General features: G+C 47.6%; 1 protein-coding gene across 2 annotated transcripts in view; it reads right to left on the bottom strand.

Moving 5' to 3' along the window:
• Window positions 1-7,191, bottom strand: part of epha2b (eph receptor A2 b) — a 68,906-nt gene extending 61,715 nt beyond the window's left edge. For both annotated transcript variants that reach the window (XM_072478289.1, XM_072478290.1), the window contains exon 1: window positions 7,032-7,191. In XM_072478289.1, coding sequence (XP_072334390.1) covers window positions 7,032-7,119 — 88 coding nt within the window. In that variant the 5' untranslated portion in view covers window positions 7,120-7,191. The remainder of the gene's footprint in view (window positions 1-7,031) is intronic.
• Window positions 7,192-14,212: the final 7,021 nt, after the last annotated feature.

The following is a 14,212-nucleotide window of genomic DNA, read 5'->3' as shown; positions in this document are numbered from 1 at the left end:
AGCAAGTCACTCAGCTCAAGGGAAATTAGGGATGGGCAACAAATGCTGACTTTGCTAGCGATCCCATGAAAGAAGGTTTTAAAATCCTACACTCTCCCACCTCTCTCCAGCGTCATTCCATAGATAAAGACTTGTTGCGCTGACTCATAGTCCAGGTGTCAAAAGCTGTGGAATTCCTTGCACTTCTTGGGCTTTCAAGCTTTATGAACCCATATTTGGCATCACCTCATCAATAATTCTGGGTTGATTCTGTCCCTGTCTTCTATTCTTTTCAACTTTGAGACTGTCTGGAATTATGGGCATTGGCCCTGTCACCCCTGCTTCTCAATTTAAAAACACCTGCAAAAAACCTCATCAAATTTGAAAAAAAATGGCGCCAAGATCAAATGACACTGCACTTACCATCACCCCCTCCCCTGACACACACATATTCTAACACGGATACGCTGACATCTGCAGCTTATTAGGAGGTATACTCAAAGCAAAACGCAGAGTGACCCCTGAACCTCACAAAGTTGATCCATGTCATAAACTGGTGTGGGCTGCTGAGAGTTCCTTTCCTGTAAAGAGACAATCTCCTTTTTTACTGTTGGACACAGACAACCTGTCAGACCTGATCAGTGCCTGATCCACATTCGAGTCTTTGAACATTCCCGTGGGCTGTCAGTAAAATTCCACAGAGTCCATCATGAAGTAAGATGAGGCGACTCTTGTGTAAAAATATCCAGAAGCCACCATAACAAAGACGACAAGGGTAGAAAGACATACAATGCTTCCCACCAACACTCTCCTCCCCCCCCCCCCCCCCGCCCCCACCACCTGCCCCCCCCACAACCAAATTGTATTCTCTTTCTTATTCTGAGTGTAATAATTTAATTGGGTTTACATCCCACAAGAGTTGGCTGTCATCCATTAGTCTACCCAGGTCACTGTACTTTATTTGCCAGCCTGGATAGGGTTGTGAGAAACTATCCCCCGTTATGGACGGGACGGTGGTTAACACTGCTGCCTCACAGCGCCAGGGACCCAGGTTCAATTCCGGCCTTGGGTGTGTGAAGTTTGCACGTCCTCCCCGTGTCTGAGTGGGTTTCAGCCGGGTGCTCCAGCTTCCTCCCACAGTCCAAAGATTTGCAGGTTAGGTGGATTGCCCATGATAAATTGCCTCTTGGTGTCTAACGGTTAGGTGGGGTTGCAGGGATAGGGCGAGGGATTGGGCTGAGGTGAGGTGATTTTTGGAGGGTTGGCGCAGACTCAATGGGCCGAATGGCCCCCTTCTGCACTGTAGGGATTCTATGACTCTAAGGCAGTAGCGACCTGAGAAGGCTGAACCCTGTCCCTATCCAGCTTCGTGACACAAAATTTAATCTTGTTCTTAGAGCAGTAACTGAAGCTGATGCAATAACCACCCCTTCCCTCCAAACCTGACGCGGAGGTAAAAAATCAGATCAACACAAGTGACGGATTTTCTATGTTCTATGTGGATCCGGGACTTTGCTCATCTGTTTGACTCAATACCAAGAGGTGTTCTTATTTGCTAAACTGTCAAGAGGGCTACTTTGGCACTATGAAGCTCACAGTGAGCTCATGCATTGGCCAGCATGAAACCCTGAGCTCACTGCAGTTCCTGGTTCGATTCACAAATTGAAATCCCCTGCTGCAAGCTTCAGGATCATTTCCATTAGAAAGGTGATGAAAGGTTGCAGACCTTTTAAATCCGATTCTCTCTCCACAGATGTCGCCAGACCTGCTGGGTATTTCCAGCATCTTCGGTTTAAGTTTCCAATTCCCAGCACCCGACAGTATTTCGGGTTAGAATTTCACTGTTGTTGAGAAAGCAGCTCATTGTACCCTAGGCCATTGTCCCGCGGTCAGCTCTAATGGGCTGTGATTAGAGCAGGTCAGTGAAGCAGTCTGATAATGGGATTCAACAAGGAATTTGAGCGAGCGAGAGGCAGAGAGGTGAGCAATGCTAGTTGGAGATGACACATCAAGGATCTGGGAGGGTGGAGGAACCAATGGTACCTTTTATTGAGGAAATTGGTCAAGACAGGGAGGGTCTGTGAGTAGTTTGTCCACATGGAACACCACACTGGTGACAGCAATAAAATCCTACAAGTAATAGGGAGCAGTAAAAAGAGCAATCACCTAATGTCCTAGGGAATGGCGTGGGGGGAAAGCTAGTTGTCCACTTCCTTAAATATTTTCTGACTGCCCTACACTAAAGACTCCTGCTCCAATCAGACCTTTTTCCAAGGAGAAGGATGATCTTGGAAGTGGAGTTAGAGGATTGGGCAGATAGACTAACACCGCTCGCTGGAACTCCTACTTTCCAATCTTGTTTGCAATCACTAAATCAGTACTTCTTGGCTTATGTTATATTCTCTTCTGCCCCTTGATGCTGTCCTTCAATCTCACTTTACCCATGTTTTCTCAGTTTTGATTAAATAGGGACGTGTCGGTCTACAAGCATCTGGTATCACTGAGAATAAGCAACCTAACAAATTCAGCACATGACAAACTACATTACAGCAACTTCCATTTGCATAACATCACACAGATTTTCAGCAGAGAAACACTCCAATACCGGTCCATTCCCATTTCTATGCTCCACACAAGGTTCCTCCTGCCGTTCTTCATTTAGCTCTCATCAACCTACCTTTCTATTCCTTTCTCCATTGTACTTATCCAACTTCCACTTAAATGCATCTACATCATTCGACTCACCCAGGTCTCGTGGTGGCGAGTTCCACATTCTGGATGAAAATGGTTCTCCTGAATTCCTACTGGAATCCTCCATGATTCTTTTGTATTTATAGTCCCTGGTCTCTTGCTTATCAAAGCTTTTTATAACCTCAAAGATATCTTATCAGGTCGCCTTTCCTGATGGGTCCAACCTTTCAGTTCTAGTATCTTTCTAGTAATCATCTTTTGCACCCTCCCCAATGTCCCTGTATGGTTTCCCTAATGCGGAGACCGGAATTGTGCACGGTACACCAATGTGTTCTAACCAAGACGCTGTAAAGTTTCTCAATTCCGTCACTCAAGAAATAAGCCCCAGTGCTTTAACTTTTTTTTTTAATTGCCTCATTAACTTGCATATGGTGTCTTTAACATTCAAACTTTTCCAAGACACTTAAAATCTACAAATTATATGGGGAACAGATGCCAAGTCGAGGGGAAGATGTCAATGAAGGTTAAATCAAAAAAAGAAAGGAAATGGGTTTCGAAAAGGTTCCAAAGGAGACATAAGTTTATTGACAGAGCTCCAGGCAGTGGAGTTTGGCAATGTTAATATATCTCACGATATTCTCTACCATTTCCCCCAACCTTATCAGAACTGAATGCAGCTACAGAAATGGGACATTTAGGGAAGTCAAAGTTTCGGTTGAAGTGGGTACATTAAATCAGGAGCAAAACAGTTAAAACCGCATACTCTGGACCACCAAAAACAGAGCACCCTCCCCATCTAAAAAAAAGTTTGAAGGATCTAAATTCTAACTGGAAAGCTTTAAAATGCCAGAGATAAAGGCAGGTCAGTGTCTCCACTGTGTCCTGGTAGGAGTCTTCCTTATGAAACAATAGCCTGTCTTTTTATTCATTACGACGAGGCATTGTGGTAAGGTGTTTCTAAAATTCTCTGCCTTCAGTTCAAGCAGCTAGTTGCAGGGAATTCTTATTTCTCCACACGATCGAGCTTTGTGGGTCGTGGAGTTAGATGCACAGCATGAAATATCAGGGGCAAAGCACAAAGTTTAAACGCACATTCCTATTCAGTCTGCATGCATCTCCAGCTGCTAGTGGCAAACACACCTTTGATGTTGAGGTCCTCAGTGCTAAAGAGCAGCCTTCACCAATCCTCCAGGCTCTCAATGTTCAGACATGACAAAACAGCCTGACAAGAACCGTGAGCGCAAAATATGCAGTAGTTTGCCTGAGATTCATATACCGAACTGTCTGGGATAATCAGCTTTTCAAAAGATACTATTTAGGCCTCCATTTTTTTTTACTCCCCTCTTTCCCTCCCAGGTTTCAGGAACCAACTCAGCTAGTAACAGGATACCAGGAGCCTTCCCTTGGGAATTATTGTTGGTGGCACAGGAAAAGCAGCTCTGAAGCAACATTTTGACATCATTCACATCCTCTGAGTAAAACAGGCCGGAGCCAAATGGGAAGAGGCAATCGCAAAACAAGGGGAATCTAGAGGAACTCCGGCAGCTGCCTTTTAACTTCACATTTCCTGAAAACAGGACTAATTCTGCTTGCAGTCAAAAGGCATTTTTGTCTGCCGTGGCAACAGGATGGGGAAGGCTACATCCAATGCAGAGGCATTCAAGGGGAAGGCGTTTAACTGATTTTGTCTCGTCACCTCACACTTTTAAGATGCTTAAAATCCGTCCCCACAAACTGAGCAATAAACGTCTCCAGCCACTGGATCCAAAACAGACAATTCCCCAATTCTAAACAAAACTTTCGCAAACTACAAAATTAATCATTGCTGGAGTAGAGAAATTGGAGGGTGTTTTCCCCTCACACAGACTGCTTACAGAAAACAGGAGACAGCCTCGTTAGAGCTTCAAAGGATTAAACCACTTCTTTGAAACCCAAACCAACACCTTCCATTTCACACATCACACTTCAAACATTCAGGATCTGAAACTGTCCCCTTTTCTTTTTAAAACATTTTTTGGTCTCCCGGCCCCAATCTCCCTCCTGGGTTTGAGGTCGACTCGCTGTTTGGGTCTCCACAGACAAAGAATGCCTCCTCCTTAGCCGCCGGCTGTTCCACCATGAGCGGCATCACACAACTTGATCCCAACGTTGCCCTCGCTCGACATGCTGAGCCCCCATGGCTACCAGCCCTGATCAGGAACAGACACTGCGGACTCACTGATAAATCGCCTCATATGAGGGCATTTTGAAATATACAGAGTCACCCCTCCCGCCCCATTCAGATCAGACTGTACCAGGCGCCCCCTGACTGACATGGGAATCTGCCAGAGGATCTAAAAGACAAAACGTTCAGGTGGAAACCCGTAGCCCCTCGCAGGATTGATGACGTCTTTTCTCTTATCAGATCCAGGCCAGGTTGCCGGATATTCCCATTTCTGGCTTTTAAAAAAGAATTGTATCTATTCCCCAAATAATCCTCCTCTCAATAACACCCCAAGATCGTGGCCACTTGATACAAATCAGTTACTTATGTTAAAGTTTATTGGTAACAGCGACTGGAGGGGCAGAGCAGGAGAGTGCGGCTGATTGAATAGCTTTCAAACCAGCGAGGGGCCGAATGGCTTCCTGTGTAGCAATAACTTATGATTCACAGGGGTGATTTCGCACAAAACTGAACCTGGATCCGGCTGACTTTCGGAAGCAGAGGGAGGGAGTGGCAGGTGTTAAAGGGGATTGCGACTAAACTGACTAGCAATTCTCCCAAATCACAGAGAAAGAAAAAAATCACAGGCAGTTAGTAACCCCCCCCAATTGAAACAACAGCCAGTCAACCATCCCAGGATAAAACTCACTCAAAAGGCTCAGCAAACTTTCGGTGCCTTTTTATAAAATCATCCTCTAAAAGTTGGGTGAGGAGGGATATCGGGATACCTGCCGGGTGGCGACACCTTCCTGCCCCTGATGCAGAGTTAGATGGTGAATTAACACACACACACATATCCACAGAGACCCCCACACACACAGATCCACAGAGACCCACACCCACACAGACACAGAGACCCACACACGTATCCACAGAGACCCACACACACACACACACACAGAGACCCTCACACACAGACACAGACACCCACACTGCAGAGATCCACACACACAGAGACCCATACACACACCGCACAGAGACCCAGACACACATAGACACAGAGACCCACAGAGATCCACGCACAGAGACCGCCCACACACAAACACAGACAGAGACCCACATACACACACCGCAGAGACCCAGACACACATAGACACAGGGACCCACACACAAAGAGAATCCCCCCCCAGTCACACGTATAGAGACTCCACAGACAGATTCACAGATACCCCCTCACACAGACCCACACACACAGAGGCTCATAGACATAGATTGATTTATTTATTGTTACATGAAACCGAAGTACAGTGAAAAGTATTTTCTGCGGCCAAGGGGTCCACAGACAGAGGCAGATACCCCCCCCACACACATAGATCTTCCCCCCACACACACACAGACCTCCCCCCCCCACACACACACATAGATCTCCCCCCACACACACCTCCCCCCACACACACATCTCCCCCCACACACACCTCCTCCTCACACACACCTCCCCACACACACACATCTCCCCCCACACACACATCTCCCCCCCACACACACACATCTCCCCCCCACACACACACATCTCCCCCCCACACACACATCTCCCCACACACACACACATCTCCCCACACACAATGTCCCCCCACACACACACGTCTCCCCCCACACACACATCTCCCCCCCACACACACACAGATCTCCCCCCCCCCCGCACACACACCGATCTCCCCCACACACACAGATCTCCATCCTCCCCCCACCCAGATCTCCCCCCCCACACACACCGATCTCCCCCACACACACAGAGCTCCCCCCCACACACAGATCTCCACCCTCCCCCACACAGATCTCCTCCCCCCCCCCCCCCGCATACACACAGATCTCTCCCCCCCACACACAATCTCCCCCCCTCTCTCCCCACCCACACACACACACAGATCTCCCCCCCCCCCCCACACACACACACAGATCTCCCCCCCCCCCCCCACACACACACACACAGATCTGCCCCCTCCCCACACACACGAGTGCTACCAGCCCTGAACACCCAGCACCGCGATGTCCGGGGGACACATTGGAATTTCCACCCAAAAAACACAAATAACTTATTTCCAAACCCCTCCAACTAATTCCACAGGGTGTGGGGGGGGGGGGGGGGGGGGGGTCGATCTCCCTGATCGTTAAACAAAAGGGATTGGTGGGTGTGGGGGTTTATAAAAGTGTTCCTTACCCTCCTCTGCCTGGTGTGAGGGCAGCACATTGGAGAGAAGCAGTAGCGAGAGCAGGGTGGCGAGGTGCAGGTGGTGGAGCTGCTCCATGGTGACTGTGGCCCCAGACTCCAGCGAAACTTCAATTGAAACTTTTTGAGGAAACTTTTCTGGCTCTCAGGAAGGGGGGGGGGGGGAACTTTCATTCATTCCCAATGACGTCACAATGCCGCTCCCCATTGGACAATGGGATTTCTACCTGGAGACATCCAATCAGCGTCCGTTCCGAATTCCAGTGCCGGGTGTCAGTTTCAAGGCTCCTTGGGGTGGGGTTTCACTTCTGGCTCCGGCTCTGGCTCTGTGCCCGCCACTGGGAGGTTGGCTGAGGAGCCTGAGAACTCTGCTCTCTTCCCACATACCGCACTCTGACTTTGCCCTGTCATTTCTTTTTTTTTGAACACAGCCGACAGGCCCGGGCAGGTAAAGCCTGCAGAGAATCGAATTGTCCAGTTCCAAAGAATTGCAGTTAACCCAGTCATCCACTTTCTGTTGCCTCCAACCTGTCTCCACTTTAAAAAGAAACATATACTCGGTCCTTTGACTTCCTCGCCAACCCTGACGCCCTGCACCCTAGATTGTGCGGAATCACCCCATCTCCTGGATAAATGATTGCGGATGCCGGATTCTGAAACCAAAGAGAAAAGCTTTGACAAAGGGTCATCTGTACTCGAAACGTTAACTCTTTTCTCTCCCTACAAATGGTGCCAGACCTGCTGAGATTTTCCAGCATTTTCTCTTTGGTTTCACCCCAATCCCCTACCCTAGTATATATTATTCTTTTACTAGTCCTAAGAAACTGAAAAATCCTCATTGCCTGTAAGTCATCTCCATGTCCTAAAAAGTGACTAGAAACTAGCAGTCACCCAACAACTCCTGCTAGTGAGAGCAATGCGATATGATACATTGTAAGAAGTCTTACAACACCAGGTTAAAGTCCATCAGGTTTGTTTCGATAGTGACATTGAAACAAACCTGTTGGACTTTAACCTGGTGTTGTAAGACTTCTTACTGTGCCCACTCCAGTCCAACGCCAGCATCTCCACATCATATGGTACATTGCCAGAGGATGAACGAGGGGAGGCAATATAAAATTAAGGGTACAAATCTAAAGGGCAGCATGGTGGCGCAGTGGTTAGCACTGCAGTCTCACAGCACTGAGATCCCAGGTTCGATCCCGGCCCCGGGTCACTGTCCGTGTGGAGTTTGCACATTCGCCCTGTGTTTGGGTGGGTTTCGCCCCAACAACACAAAGATGTGCAGGGTAGGTGGATTGGCAATGTTAAATTGCCCCTTAATTGGAAAAAATGAATTGGGTATTCTAAATTTATTTTTTAAAGGATACAAATGCAAGGAGGGAGCAGCAGCAGAGGGACCTCGGAGTACGTGGGCAGGGAAGTTGGCAGGGCATAGTGATTAATGAGGCTTACAGAATTTTGGGTTTTATAGAGTCGCAGAGTTTTACAGTAACAAAAAAGGCCCTTCAGCCCATCCTGTCCATGCCAGCCATGGAGCACCTGTTTATTCTAGTTCCATTTTCCATTGAATCCCTATTGTGCAGAAGGAGGCCATTCGGCCCATCGAATCTGAACCGCCTTCTGAAAGAATCTAGGCCTGCTCCCCCGCCCTATGATCATGGCCAATCCACCTAACCTGCACATCTTTGGACTGTAGGAGGAAACCGGAGCACCCGGAGGAAACCCACGCAGACAGTCACCCAAGACCAGAATGGAACCCAGGTCACTGGCGGTGTGAGGCAGCAGTGCTAACCACTTTGCCACCGTGCCGGCCATTTCCAGCATTTGGTCAATGGATTCCAAAAGTAAGGAAGTTATAGAACACTGGTTCAGCTTAAAATGGAGCACTCTGTCCGATGCCAGGCAGACACTTTAGGAAAGATGTCATAACATCAGTTTTTGGTTGGGATCCTGCCATCAGCGAAAGATGCTGGGAATGTAGCCTCAGAACTTTAGTGAGGCCAGACGTGATCAGCTGCTGCACTTTTCTCGATGGCTAAGCAAGGCCATTCTGAAAAGACATGAGAGCGGGCCCAGAAAAGGTTTATTAGAATGGCTCCCGGGATGAGGGACTTCAGTTGCTAGGGGAGATTGGAGAAGCTCGAATCGTTCCCCTGAGAGAAGGTCAAGGGAAGAACTGACCTTCATGAGGGATCAAGACAGAGTAGAGAGGGAGAAACCGTCACCACTGGGCGAAGAGTCGAGAAGCAGAGGCCACTGATTTAAGATGAAATGGTAAAAGAACTGAGACAACAGGAGGGGAGAAGAGTTTCTGCAGAGATTAGGATCTGGGATGCACTGCCTCAAGGTGTGATGGAGGCAGATTCAATTGTGGTTTCCAAAAGTGTTTGAATCTGAAGAGACTGCAGGGCAACGGGGAAAAGGCAGGGGAGTGGGACTAGCTGAATTGTTCTTACAAAGAACCAGCACAAAAACAATGGGCTGAATGGCCTACTGTGCTGTAACCATTTTATGATTCCATGGTTTGACTCACCTCTCTCAGCCTTGACCGGGTACAATGGATTTTGGCCTCTTTGCACCACGTTTATTAGAGTCCTGTGGGCAAGTGGGTGAATGAGTACAATACTTCAGAATGCCAACAGCAGACGGGTGGCACGGTAGTGCAGTGGTTAACATTGCTGCCTCATGGCACTGAGGTCCCAGGTTCGATCCCGGCTCTGGGTCACTGTCCGTGTGGAGTTTGCACATTCTCCCCATGTTTGTGTGGGTTTTGCCCCCACATCCCAAAGATGTGCAGGGTAGGTGGATTGGCCACACTAAATTGCCTCTTAATTGGAAAACAAAATGAATTGGGTACTCTAAATTTATTTTTTTTAAAGTGCAGACTCAATGGGCTAAATGGCCTCCTTCTGCACCGTAGCGATTCTCTCTTCTCTCCAATGATGTGGACTGTTTCCAACATTTGAAATTCATTGCTTGTTATTCCTTCCTCCACTGCCCCCAGGACTTTACCTGAAGGCTGCTGCCGGCGAGGCAAATGTGTCAAATTAGCTTCCAGCACACCAGCAAACTGCATCTAGGGACAGGTCCTGGCAAATTGCCTGAGACCTAATTTGTGTTGTGCCCTGGGCTTCTTGGATCAGGTGGAAGTGTGTTCATTTAGGTGCCTAGAAATGGGCTGTAACAAATATGCCCCAAATATCACCTCGTCTGAGTCCCAGTGCTAAGAACACAAACTAATCCCTCTGCCTCTCTGCCAAACAACGCTCTAAAAATGTAACAATCTCTCTCTGCTTTCTCTTATCACCAGTCAATGCAATTCACCACCCATCCCAAGCACATTATCTTCCCAATTAGATTCTTGTTAAAGGTGGAAGCAATTATCTGTGAAAGTGTAAATAGAGAATGCTATGTCCAGGTCCCTCACAGACTTGTGCCATCAATCACAATCCTCCACGTTATATCTGGCAACACTACACATCCTCAATTGAACATCTATCAAACTCAAACCTAGGGTCATATAACTGAGTCTTTTCTACTGTTCTTACTATAGATTTTCAGGCTTCCATATTTTAGATTATTCTCTGAGGTGAAACCTTATTTTCACCAGCCTTTAAACTGAGATAGGCTTTCAGTAATCTGTCCAAGATAATTAACAGAACCAACTTCCTGGTGATTATTTTAATTACTCAGATTATCCTGGGCCTATATAGGGTATCTGCCCCCATCGATAATTAAAAAGCATCTCAACATCTGGCCTAATTTTAATGGTAAATTATTCAGTGAATTCATTCCAAAGAAATAAGTGATTGGGAATCATATAATACATATACATAATTTATAATAAATAAAAAAAATTAAATCTGCATGTATTCCCTGCTGAATATCCCATGCTTCTTGACGTCACCTTTTTTGTCATTTACATGAATGAAGAACAGGAGGAGGCCATCCAGCCCCTCAAGCGCATCTGATTGTGGCCTCAGCTCTACTTTCCTGTCTGCACCCCCCGCCCCCATAACCCTTGACTCCCTAATCGATCAAACATCTAACTTGGCCTTGAATGGTATTCAATGACCCAGCCTCCATAGCTCTCTGAGGAAGATAATTCCACAGACTAACCATCTTTTTTTTGTCGACGTTACAAATTATATAAATGTCCACATTTCCAAATGTAACCGTCTTTGTAACTATGTCATGCTATAATTATATCCTTCTGCTGTGCAACAGCATCAGTGTTTTGCTCCTCCCATTTCCCCAGTTTGTACATCAGAGAAACTCCGATGTTTCAGCCACCTAACGCCACTAATGTCCTTTAGGGAAGGAAATGTGCCACCCATATGCGGTCTGGTCTACATGTGCCTCCACAGCAATGTGGTTGACTCTTAAAATGCCCTCAGGGATAGGCAATAAATGCTGGCCCTGCCAGCGCCGCCCACATCCCATGAACGAAGAAATAAAAACGTCCTAAATTTTTGCAAGCCTGGTTACTTCTTATAAGTAATATGAATCAAAGTATTATGCAATAATAAGGACAGAACACTTTAAAATGGAGATTAAATTATGTCTGCTAACCATGGTCCAATTAATGCATTCTCCACTCCCTGACTCTTCTATTATTTTGCATTCCAAATTTTTCAATCTTAAGGACCCAACTCCCTCAGCCTTCACAAGTGTTTTCACTCCCCTTGACAGCGAAGCAATATATGTCATCAACAGAACAATCTTTTTGATGATTATTTTTTGCTGCAGGAATTATCCTACGTTCCAATTGAATCTCTCCTGTTTTGATTAGTAATAGACTTCTTAGGGCAGCACGGTGGCGCAGTGGGTTAGCCCTGCTGCCTCACGGTGCCGATGTCCCAGGTTCGATCCCGGCCCTGGGTCACTGTCCGTGTGGAGTTTGCACATTCTCCCCATGTTTGCGTGGGTTTCGCCCCCACAACCCAAAGATGTGCAGGCTAGGTGGATTTGCCACGCTAAGTTGTCCCTTAATTGGAAAAATGAATTGGGTACTCTCAATTTATAAAAAAGAAAAAAAAAAGTAATAGACTTCTTCTTTCTTCTTCATGACTCTTCCCGAAGGCAGTTCCAACCCAGTGCCAGTTATCAGAGTCTGCCATAGGGGAGGGAAAGGAGGGAGGTCCTGAATCCACCCCAGCCAGATTGGGGCGTGAACCCCGTGTTGATAGCACCAATCCTAACCACATCAGCCATCCAGCCAACTGAGCCGATCGGCCTTCCAAAGTGTGCGGGTTGCTGTGGCAACACACCCTTTTACATGCATGTTATAGCCTGGAGCTCTGGATAGCGATGGTCGAGGCTCCGATTTCTTCCTATCTCATGGTTGACCAGGGATCTCTTCCGCTCTCACTGCCTGCCATTAGCATATGTTGGATGAATTAACATTTGGCTTTGGATGGCATGGTGGCGCAGTGGTTAGCACCGGCCCTGGGTTACTGTCCTTTTGGAGTTTGCACATTCTCCCCGTGTCTGCATGGGTCTCACCCCCACAACCTAAAGGTGTGCGGGGCAGACGGATTGGCCACGCTGAATTGCCCCTTAATTGGGAAAAAAAGAATTGGGTATTTTAATTTTTTTTTTTAAATTAACATTTGGCTGCAATATGAACACACCATCCTTTTTTAAAATAAATTAACAGGACCCAATTCATTTTTTCCAATTAAGGGGCAATTTAGCGTGGCTAATCCATCTACCCTGCACATCTTTGGGTTGTGGGGGCGAAACCCCAGCAGCACTAACCACTGCGCCATTGTGCTGCCCTACGAGCACACCATCCTTGGGCATCATGTTCTGGAGTGGAACTCGGAACCAGAGCTTCTGGGATTGATACCAGAGTTGATATCCTAAGAGACAATCACAATTTATTTTACAAGCATTGAGCAAGTGAATAACAGACAGTGATAAAATACACTGTCATATTTAATAGGTGTCATTCACATAATTGAACCAATTATACAGTCTATACAATTTGAAATCTCTGGCTCCATTTATCTTAAGGCTACCATCATGGAAAAAAACTAATAAACTTTGCCACCCACATATCCATGCTAAACCCACCACCACCCATTCCAAACATGCTACACAGCCCTCTGCAATCCACCATCCCCAACCTATTTTAAACATACCAGTTCCTCATCCTAAATCCACCAACTGTCCATCCTAAAGCCAGTAGATCCATCTTCGCCCCACCGTCCACCCGTCCCTCAATCTACTTTCTCACAGATTAAACTGTCTTGCACCACTACAAATGAGGTTCGTGGAACATTATGTATTGACGTTGACGTTGTCACGTTGACAGTGCCTGATGTATGCTGACAGGGTTAGACCAGTACCTACAGGCTGCAGGTTTATATAACACCCCCGAGGGGGCGGAGCCATAAACGGAGCCCACAGGGGTAGCAACATAGTACAGTACAATACAGTCGTGAATTGCAGTAGCAATACGTTCACCACATTCACCCCCTGTTAAAAATTGAAGTCCAGCGGGGGTGAAGTGGGCTCACAGATCGAGTCTGTCCGAAGCCTTAATCGTTCTCTGTGATCGCCTCAGCTCCGTCTTCGCTGCGGGCACGGGTGTTGGACTCGTTGACTCCGGGAGCGTGTCGTCTGGAGCTTCATCACGGTGTGTCGGCGATGGGGGAAGGGAGGGTTTAGGCCGTAGGGGCGGGGGCGGTGTTCAGGCTCCCCAGGGGGGCAGCTGGTAGCCCGCCGTGAAGGATTCGGTTGGTGGTGATAGGCATTGGTGATGGTCGCTGGGGAACCGGCGGGTGCCAGATCCCAGAGGGAGACTGTATCCTGTCATCCGTTGCGGTGTGCCACATAGGCATACTGAGGGTTGGCATGTAGGAGCTGGACCCTCTCGACCAGGGGCTCGGACTTATGGCTCCTCGCGTGCTTTTGGAGGAGGACTGGCCCCAGTGTTGTCAGCCAGGATGGAAGCGAGACCCCGGAGGTGGATTTTCTGGGGAAGACAAATATATAGTCATGAGGGGTCTCGTTCGTGGCTGTGCAGAGGAGCGCCCGAATGGAGTGGAGTGCGTCGGGGAGGACCTCCTGCCAGCGGGAAACCGGGAGACTTCTAGACCGTAGGGCCAGAAGGACGGCCTTCCATACCATCGCGTTCTCCCTCTCCACCTGTCCATTTCCCC

The sequence above is a fragment of the Scyliorhinus torazame genome, chromosome 16 (assembly GCF_047496885.1).
Source record: "Scyliorhinus torazame isolate Kashiwa2021f chromosome 16, sScyTor2.1, whole genome shotgun sequence".
NCBI classification, from domain to species: domain Eukaryota; kingdom Metazoa; phylum Chordata; class Chondrichthyes; order Carcharhiniformes; family Scyliorhinidae; genus Scyliorhinus; species Scyliorhinus torazame.
Note: the sequence above shows the minus strand (reverse complement) of the source record. Positions and strands in the feature narration are given on the sequence as shown.